General features: G+C 38.5%; 2 protein-coding genes across 5 annotated transcripts in view; one reads left to right on the top strand and one right to left on the bottom strand.

The window, feature by feature from the left end:
- Positions 1-4,313, top strand: part of LOC112453878 (apolipophorins) — a 26,280-nt gene extending 21,967 nt beyond the window's left edge. Inside the window, exons 18-26 of the mRNA XM_025014880.1 lie at positions 93-329; positions 1,127-1,266; positions 1,643-1,797; positions 2,071-2,254; positions 2,443-2,584; positions 2,677-2,865; positions 3,201-3,446; positions 3,593-3,796; positions 3,954-4,313. Coding sequence (XP_024870648.1) covers positions 93-329; positions 1,127-1,266; positions 1,643-1,797; positions 2,071-2,254; positions 2,443-2,584; positions 2,677-2,865; positions 3,201-3,446; positions 3,593-3,796; positions 3,954-3,983 — 1,527 coding nt within the window. The 3' untranslated portion in view covers positions 3,984-4,313. The remainder of the gene's footprint in view (positions 1-92; positions 330-1,126; positions 1,267-1,642; positions 1,798-2,070; positions 2,255-2,442; positions 2,585-2,676; positions 2,866-3,200; positions 3,447-3,592; positions 3,797-3,953) is intronic.
- Positions 1-10,417, bottom strand: part of LOC112453879 (BTB/POZ domain-containing protein 7-like) — a 52,152-nt gene that overhangs the window by 25,599 nt on the left and 16,136 nt on the right. For 2 of the 4 annotated variants that reach the window (XM_025014881.1, XM_025014883.1), the window contains exon 11: positions 7,252-10,372. The exons of 1 other annotated variant lie outside the window; for it this stretch is intronic. In XM_025014881.1, coding sequence (XP_024870649.1) covers positions 10,076-10,372 — 297 coding nt within the window. In that variant the 3' untranslated portion in view covers positions 7,252-10,075. Of the gene's footprint in view, positions 1-7,251; positions 10,373-10,417 lie in introns of those variants that run through there. One more of the 4 variants, XM_025014882.1, reaches the window with a different exon arrangement.

Here is a 10,417-nt window from a genome sequence, read left to right as displayed (position 1 = left end):
TTTTTTTTTTTTTTTTTTTTAAGAAATCCCTCTAGCTCTCTCGACGTTCACGCACACGACTGCATTTCGCGCGTTTCTCTCTTTTTTTCCAGATCCTGGTGAACAGCAAACCGGCTGATTTCCCAGCCAGCACGAAGAATCTGCGCGCGTTCCTCGTTTACAGGACTATGAACATAAAGTCTAACTACGGTGTGCACGTCCTATGCACTCGCAAGCAATCTATGCTTTGCACGGTCCGGGTGTCCGGCTTTTATCACGGAAAATTACGCGGTCTTCTCGGTGATGGCAACAACGAATATTACGACGACTACACGTTGCCGTCTGGAAAGGTGAGTGTGTAGCTTGTTTTACTGTTAAATAAATTGCCTCTCGTGCAGAATATCAGAGGCGAAAGGACGGTTGTACTGTCGCATAATATTTCTTAAAAGGATTTTGTTAACGATAATTTCATAAATTATTTTTTAATTATTACAAAAGCGGCCACTTTACATATACAGAATAATATAAATAAAAAATATTCTCTCCTTCTGAAATTAATTCTATTATGAGAAGGGTTGGAATTGATATCTTAAGTACGCTGGAAGTGAAATGAAAAATGTACACACGTTATAAATATTTAATATAATCTACTCTCGCAAGCTCGTCCCTTATTTTCTCGGCGTCGCGCTTCTATTCATAAGACCTTGCGGTAATATCGCCGGACTATAAATCATGTTCTTGGTTATACTTTTGTATACTTTTATTCAAAAGTTTTCGCTTCGATCGATAGACAAATGTCTACGTGGAACGGCATTCTTTTCCGAAGGGATCACGAATTCCCGAGGGGATCAGTATTTCTTTCGTTGCGAGATAGATATCTAAGTCCGTAGTTTGCGCGCGAAACTGGAAAACAGTTAACGTTTCTCTATAATCTGCGTTTCTTAAGTGAAAAGATGAAGTACGTCATATTTCAGTATGCAAACATTTCGTCTTCTGTCCGCGAGAATAAAATTGAATGTTCCACTTTTGAAAGCAAAAGTAAATATATGACGAGTGTTTTACAACGAAAGGATCTTACATCGTAAAGGGTAAGAAATTGCAGTGCTTGCAGTGATCTCTAAAAGCGCCTTTCTCGCAATTGAAACAGATTACCGAGAGCGAGACTGAATTTGCTAACGGATACAAACTGAAGCCCGATTGCGCGGCTGTGAACGCGATCGATCACAAGGCGAAGCAACGTAATCCAGTCTGCACTGACTACTTCTCCGGCCAGAAGTCTCCGTTGAAGTAAGTACATTCGCCATTTAAAAAGACACGATTAAATCGAATTGTCAGATTTACATAGAGAAAATATAATGCCACAAATTTAGCTGTTTCGGATGAAAAATTAAAATTAGCATTGCTTTAATTTGTCCAGTTGTTCAGATGTTTGAGAGATTTAATAAAGCAGTTTGTGAAAGGACGATAAGATAAAGTATATACTTATCGCGTTAGAAAGTAGTTCTTGGGATATAATCCATATCTCGAAATCCTATTGCGACATCCCGTGTATTACACATTTGAGACGGTATTCCACGAATGTTCGAGACAATATAATCGTCATAACCATTTTATCGTTAACTTAAAGGCAACTTGGAAATGATGTTTCTCCATGATGTTTTAGAAAGTGCTTCAACTACGTTCATCCGAGTCATTACCGAGATGCCTGCGACGCTGCGGCTAACGGAAATCCGGAAGCTCCTTGCTTGCTCGCCACCGCTTATTACGCCAGTTGCTATTATAAGCGTGTTTCCGGAATAAGCATTCCATCCATTTGCAGTAAGTTAAATTGTTGACTTGTACTACTTTACAAAGCACAAAGTCGAATGTGATGTTAAAACAATATTAATGCAAGGAAAACCAAAATCTCTCATTGGAAAAAAAAACTTATTTGAGACGCACGCGATATGGGAATATTTTATATTAAATATTTGTGTTAATTGTAAATTTACATAAACGATTGATTTACAATACTTACGAGAGATTTAAAGAACAGACAGAGACACCGAGTCTTAGAAGAGAAATATTTTAATGTGTACCATAATATTTTAGCAACCTGCAAAGTTGGCGAGAACACAATTGCCGTTGGTGATACCTTCAGCGTTAAAACCCCGAAGAATCAAGCCGACATTGTTTTGGTAATCGAACAAGTTGAGGAGAATGAGAAAGTTTTTAAAGATCTGATTCCATCACTGATAACCGATCTAAGAGAAGAACTGAAACAACACGGCATAACGTATGTAAACATTATTCTTATAATTATAATAAAAATATTGAAACTACTTTCCACAAATACAGAAATCAGTTGTAAAGATATCTAGAAGGCGTTTGAAAGATCAGAATGCGCATATAGATTCATATTGCGATGTTAACGTATTGTAATATTTCTTTAACTTTTTATTCATATTGATTATGTCTTAACAGGGATGTTCACATCGGCTTGATCGGTTACGCCGAGCACATGAAATGGCCGCAACATTACACCACCGGCGGTAGTACCAACATTGAGGGCGAGGTGAAGAACATGAAATTTGAGAAGCCAGAAGAGCCGATTATTACTTTGGAGGTAATTTATAATTTTACGAAATTATAAGAGAAAGATTTAAAATAGAAAGATCTGATCTCTTTGATATACGAGTTACTTGGGGATGTTCGCAGGAGGCCAAGAAAGGTGATATCGAGAAGAAAGTGAAGTACCTCGAGCAAAGACTAGACCTGGAGCTTGGCACCTTCAAATTGACCGACGCCTACGAGGAAGCCATTAACTATCCCTTCAGACCTGGCGCGGTCAAAGCTGTCGTCTCAGTCCTCGCTACCCCCTGCGAGAAGAGTCCACTGCCAATATCGGTGAGCTTCCACTCACGATCTCGTTGTATCACTAATTATTATTTATTAAAGTCAGTCGATGGATCGAACGTATTACAAGTTTACGAATGATTTCACAAATATCGCCTAACTGCAACTACAATTTGTTATTTATTTTATATTTCTTACTTTCGCGAAATGTAATTTCAGACAAAAACGAGAAGCTAATTAAAGTTAGGTGCTGATGGAAACTAGAAATAAACCATTGATGGAAAAGACTTTCCTACTTAGTTATGCGTTACTGTAGAATCGTAGCGTAATACTTTCATTTTTTCATTTATCAACGTTAACAGAGGGATTTCAAATTGATTTTTCAGTTGCAACAATTGAGGATTATAATTGGACAGAAGGTGTACCGAGATTTGGGTCTGACTTACTATCACATATACTATACCAATGACATCCAGGTCTCCGGCAAAGCGCAAAAGAGTATTGTCGGTTACGATAGCGACAGCGTATATGTATTCGGCGACAACAAGAAGAAGCCACTGAGCGGAAACACCGAGCTTAGAAACAACATGGTTCTCCCTACGGTTGACGTGTGTGCCGACTTTGCTATCGCGGTAAGTACGCAAAGAAACAAAAAAGAGAATCAACTTAAGCATCTCGAAGAGATAATTTTTGAATTAATGAATAAATTGATTACCCTAAATACATAAAGAATAAATGATGAAGAGTAATCGGTTATTACACCGTAACGTTATTGCAGTCTGGCGGAGCGGCGTTCAGTTCCAGCAATTTGGTGGACGCTAAACCGAATCAGAAGAGGCAGTTCTCTCAAGTTACCGCTAGAAAGATCGTCGAGGACCTCACGAGTGTCGAAATTGAACAAGATTGCGTTTGCAACCAATTTCACGGAATTGAACAGCCTCGTTGTAAGATCGTGGGACGCAAGGAGAAGGAACAACTTGCGGTAAGTGTGCACGCTTCAAACCATAATCGCGGTAATACTCGTGAGCTGCGCTATGGTAATTAACGCCAACACGGCGTTAACTATGTAAATTCAGTCGAGGTAACATAGGCGTTAGAAACAATACAATTTATCTTATCGCGCTGTTATTATGTTGCAGAGACACACGAAAGGAGGAGTGAAGGGTTGAAGGAGCCACAGTACTACGCATACTATTATTACTAATTAATTTAGACGTAATCTATTTGTTATTTTGTTACAATATCGTAAAAGCTCTTTTTGATAGAGTGATAAGTGATATAATTGCATCATTCGGTCGGTATCGCCGATCCTCCACAGATCGAAAAGAATATCGGGGGCAAGACTCAAATTGTGCCTCATGACAACTTCCTTCGTTTTCTAGGTCTAACATAAACATATGCAAATTAATGCAATTGGTGTACCATTTATCGATGTACCAGCGATGTTTTACAGAGAGAAATAAACATTGAACATACTGCTGTTCGTGTGTAATTGAAAACTTGTTAGTGCCTTCGCGCCCTCCAGCAACATTTTCACCTGTGTTCTATTCACATCGAAAAAAGAAGCGTCATAATTATTTTATGCGTATCTTCTGCGCAAAAATATAAGATTTTAATACTTCGAGATGCGCTATAATCGTGCACTACGATTCAGACTTTGAAAATTATGGTTTTATCTTATCTATAAAACATATAAGTTGCATTGTTTTCAATCTTCTGAAACTCTTCTTTCGAAAATATACGATGAGAAAACCCAGTATTCCTAATAACTTTATCCTATTTCTTCATTTAAAATTGTAACGATGATAATATTGACGATCATAAGTTATATTTTATACAGTTTATATATAGTTTTATAACGTGCGAGAGATTATTTATGATACCTTGAATTAAAGATGAATGACCTATATGGGGAAAAACCGACTTAATGTTTTACGAAAAGAAGTTAAGTGGCCTCACGCAAAGTTAAATTTATACTTCACATCCGATATACCTGAATGTTTAAACAGATCATAATGACACGTAAAACGCGATTCTCGATTGCGTAAGAGCAAAACTAAAATGTGCGTTGTCGAATTATAGTTGCCAGGACTATAATACGCACATATATTTTTTATTAGTGCTAAATATAGAGCGTTCCACAACTTGTGACTTTGATAGTCCGACTAATCTAAAAATTGATTTTTATTTAGTGGAAATGTCAGAAGTCACCATTTATCGCTGCTTTCGATTTTCGACGTCACATGTTTTCGTAATTAAGCTTTCATGCAACGAAGGTGCCCTAGCAAAAACAATAGATCCAAATATTTTTTAAATTAACCAGCAGACATATTCGGGTATAAGTTACAGAACAATTAAAAATAAAAGACTCGTAGTTTTTTACAAAATTTAAATTTTTTTTTAATTCGTTGAAGCTTCGATTTTTAATTCAAACGAATCGAAATGGAAAAATGTTTGAAACAGAAGTTTCATGATATTTAATGCACTTTACAACCATTCAGTTTCTTAAAAACTGTTACACTTTTTAATATCATTCCATTATTTGTATAAATTTCAATATTTGTGTAAAAATAAAGATTATTTCACACATCAAAATATTTTACGTAACTTTATGTATGTATAACAGTGTTATTTCGCAAACTTGCGTTTTAGAGAATTAAAATAATATATGTTACACGCGTTGCGCGTCAATACTGCGCATATGCTACTCGATAATAACTTTTTCTGCAGCTGCAAGATAACACTTTCCTGGTTCTCTATCTTTTCAAGATATCCAAACGTGTCATGGTCGAATCTCATGGGTTTATCTCCTCGAGCTCAACATTATTCGAGCTTTCCGATATTTCCTATACGAGGAGCGGAATACAATAATATTTTCTTCATAACAAGGGGATATGTGTGTAATTTCATCAAAACTACATCAACAAAGTGATATGATAGAAAAGTTCTTTTTAAAGGAAATCTTCCAATAGAATTATTTCAATAAAAATGCATTTTTATCGTTGATTTTTGGAGTTCACGAAAATAGTGAGAAATATAATGAGAAACATGACGTTTTGAAAAGACTCAACGCGATTATAAAGTGCATTAAATACTATAAAACTTTTGTATAAAATATATAAATTATATTTCACAGCTTTAACGATCCACTCGAAATCAGATCCTACTTCGTTAGCTTCAAGTTGTTTCATCAATTCTGAAACGCGCGAGAAAACATTTGTAAAGAAATACGTGTCTCTTATTATTTTATGTGCTTGAAATAGAAATGGAATGTTTCGATATTACATGTATAAATTTCCTTGTAAGAGCAAACAGATTTTATCTGTTTGCAAAGTTTCGTTCGCAAAAAAACTGCCTCGTCAATCATTCCTAACTCGAAAACCATTAGTATCTCGACATATTTTTTTACCAAGGAAGAAATCAACTTCATATCTGGAAATCTGTCGTTAAAGTTAAACTCGCGTTATAAGAAAAAACACGTAACATCCCGTAAATCGATGCAATCACGCGAACTGAAGCCTAAATCAAGAAGCTACACTTGAACATCCGTAACGAAAGCTGTTAACAATTTCGAGGAAGCGAATGTGCAACTTACGTAACAAGTGGCAACGCACATCGATGTTTTACTCGGAAGGGATACCATTATTTTACACTTTACAACGCATTCATCGCGGAGAATTATATTTTAAGAAAATTTAAATTGTGGACGCGAAGAGATTAGAATCGCCCGCTGTTTATTTTCCAGCTGCTTATTATTCACTGTAAATTTGTTCGCCACTATTAAACGCTGGATTTACGCTGATAAGGTCCTCGCGCGACGCGCGAGTTATTTTTGCGCAACGGTGAAAATACAGGGCCGACTGGAATTTTCACCTGAACGTGGCACACAAGTCATCGTCGACTTTACATGCTGAATTATGCGGTGCAGCCCGTCGATCTGTTGTACGCGCGTGTAAGCGCGGTCGCGGTCGGTGTGTGACGTCAAGAGGGAATATGGTTGAGGCTGGATTTTGCCGGGGCGATATATTCTCCTTGCCCCGTTACGGGTATGTACAACGCTTTTACATAAATTTGGTATGAGTAATGGCGCGGGAAAGTTCTGACGTTCCCTAAGCATATCCGCTCCGGTGTATTTTTGCGGTCTCCGGGTATTTTGTTTAAAAACAGTGCGCCTGTTTACGTAACGCGTTTATTATTTGACGTTGTAAAAAGAGAGTTGGACGCGGGGATAAATCTCGCGATTTCGCCGACGGTTACTTATGACGGACACTTACGCAAACCTCTATACCGCGAATCGCGCTGGGAAACGGAGAAATAAACGGCGAGTCCTTTTTTTCTTTTCCATTGCTGAAATATTTATTAAACTTTATTTTTAAATATATTTTAGCGAGCCATCTATATATCGTGTGTGTGTGTGTGTGAGTCATAAAAAAGATAAACTGTCCGAAAATTTTATTTTTCAGCGAAACGTAATCAACACCTCTCGTGACAGGCTTACAAAAAATCAACAATTTCGGAGGAAAAGGAAAAGAAGGGAAAACCGCGTGAATGTCGCGAACGGAAGAACCTAGATTGTTTTTTTTTCTTTTTTCCTTTTCTTTTTACGACGCACGAACTATACGAATGTCAAAATACTACTCTCGCGAATATACCTCAGTCTATACAATATTAATCTATCTACGTGATAACTATTCTTTTATTCTGGTCTTAAAAGTTGGTCTAGTTGCTTTATTTAAATCATATAACTCTCTTCGAGCCAATCGATCGTGAATTCACGAACCCGCCGCGTTCCGCTCTTGATATTAACTTGACACCCGTCGTGGATTCACGATCTGACATCAGTTTCAGATATACAGATTCAATTAATTTTACGATTCGCAAGATAGTGAAACGCGAGCGATACGCTTTACAAAGCAGACGATCGGTATTTATAGCTTATACGTGAGAGAATCGCGTTACAGTTAACGATATTTTACAGTAATCGTATATCCTTCTAAATCCAGGTCTGCACAAGTGAAATTGATTTATAAACTACCAATGATCGAACTCAATGACTTTCACGAATAATATCACAATTTATATACCAGCGGCGATAACAACGCCGAGAATTTCATTTCTGCCTAAGGACGAAATGCTTCTTCGAAGCATATATAACGAAACGCATGTAATTACAATTGATAAAGTTAATTTACGGGCGCGGGGTTTGCATATATGTATATATATATGTATACGCAGGAAATAATAATTTCAGATACTTAACGTAAGGACGGTAAAGGAATTCTTTGATATATATATATACGAACTCTATAATCGAGTATCTTAATGATAATTACATCCCATGTCGACACCGAGGAGCCATATTAAATAAGGAATAATTACTATCGGTCGATATTAATCTGCTTAGAGCGATTAATTCCCGCCTGATGATCGTTGTTGCTTCAACGAAAGTGAAAGTGACTAGTTTTCCACCGTTTACCACTCGCACGGAAGTATTGAAATACAGCCTGACATTTTACGACTTTTGCGGAACGAAATACGCCACGGTAACCCAGAAACAAACTTCGTTGCAAATTCATCATTAACCGAGCCGTGTGGTCGATCGTTTATCTAAAAAAAAGAATTAGTGACAATTCAATTAACTGCGCCATTCTCTAGTTTTTATTTTTTCTGTTATTAGCGTTTCGGTAATTCATCTCCCTAAATCGGAAGAGGTTTAGCTTTCCGTTTAAATTAAATTCTTCTTGAGAGATTACGCAACGAATAATATTTCGTTATACATTTAGGTATCTCTCGAACTTTTCCAAGAATTACTTATACGCGCGATTCGATCGGGCATATAATTAAAAAATAATATCCCGGAATTGGAGCGCCGTGGTTTTTCTTTTTTTTCGTACCTTCATCGGCTGTCGTTCGAAGATGATACGCGACTTCTGGGTCACCCTGTATATAGTACGTACCCTGTTTGTGGATATATTACAGAGCCGCGGCGGGGCAAGGCCGGCGGAAGCGTATACATTTAAATTCATGGAAAACTTTTTCTTAGAAAATTCTCATGCACCCAGGCACTTAGCGATAATTAATTAACCCATTAAATATCATGAACGTCACGCACGCTTTTTACGACCCGAGGCGCCCCGGACGTCATCTCTAAGCGCGCGATATATGTTTTATCGATTGAATTCCTCTTGTGTACTTACAGTCTTACTATAGCCCGTCATACATCGAAACTGCCCTAGAAGAGAGGAAAAATTAAAAAGTTTAGCATGGCAAAATGTCATCAAGCGCTTCGCAGCTCCGCTGCTCGCGTGAGTAGCCGCCGTTGCCCGGCCATGCCGCCCGCCGCCGCCCGCGCCGTACTTAGTCGTCGTCGCCGTCGCCGCTACGCTTTCTCGCTTTTCCACAGAGAAGAAACAACAAATGTACGCGGGAATACGCGGCACTTTCACTTTCCTGTAATAATTATATTTATATGGAGCATAAGGATGGTGATGTGACAAGGCGCGATTTTTTTTTCTTTAATTCAATATCCCGTACATTGTTCCTCGTTCGTTTCTCTTTTGTTCTCTTTCCTTCCGGAGACTTTCCTGCTAACAGTCTTGACACTTCGGAAGCCGGAACCGCGCGAACACACACGTTATTTTTTCCCATATACACACGCATACGCGCACGCATACACATAAGTACACCCACATGCACATATCACGATTACATTTTTATATGTATAAATCACAATCGCAATTTTCTTCTCATACACGATTGCACTTAATCGTTACATTTATATATATAATATATATATATTTATACTTTTTATTTTTATTTATATATATATATTTATATTTATATATATATAGATTGTACGGAGCGTGAAACCTCCGTATACTCTGTATACGTTCACGTCGTACTCGATAAGCATCAAGGTTCTTTTTGTGTGCTCACAGGGTGTAACTTCCAGATCCGGTAAGATTACGGATACTCTTAAACCAAGTACTTTCTACCCTTTTTTTTTCAAGCTTGCTTTAAATAAAAATGTACATACAATTATCCTTGTAATAAATTTGTACCCGCAATAACAAGGTTTGATCGATACACGCTATGATAGAGAGAAAGAGAGGAGCAGGCTATGTAATAATAAGGGGGCGAAAGGGGAATAAAGAGAGAGAGTGAGAGAAAGAGAAGTAGAGATAGGGGGGGGGGGGGCGCAAAAGGGGGATCGTCAGTAGTTGCCACGTTGTTCGCTCCATCCGCATATCATATATAAATTTCAAATAAACCTCGGTAAGGCAGTGCCAGCACGATGATACACGTAAGGTGGGGGCGGCGGGCCGGAGAAGTGCCTTTGATGCTGATGAGGAAGCGACGACCGGTGGCCGGCCGGCTCGATGCTGCCCCCGCCGGACGGGGAGACGTGCGGCAGGAGGTGCGACGCCCCGTCACCGAGATCCAATTCCAATTCCTGCTCCTCGATCAAATGCAGAGCGCCGAAGGAGGCCGTCGCCATCGCTACGTCCGGCATCACGCCCGACAGCTGGCCGTCGCTGCAGGAATTACCCTCTTGCTGCTGCGAACGAGAGAAGCAGAAACGGAGGCGCGCGCGCCGTCCGTT

Source organism: Temnothorax curvispinosus, unplaced genomic scaffold (assembly GCF_003070985.1).
Source record: "Temnothorax curvispinosus isolate PA1 unplaced genomic scaffold, ASM307098v1 QBEX01004747.1, whole genome shotgun sequence".
Taxonomy (NCBI): Eukaryota; Metazoa; Arthropoda; class Insecta; order Hymenoptera; family Formicidae; genus Temnothorax; species Temnothorax curvispinosus.
This window is presented reverse-complemented; position numbering and strand designations above follow the sequence as displayed.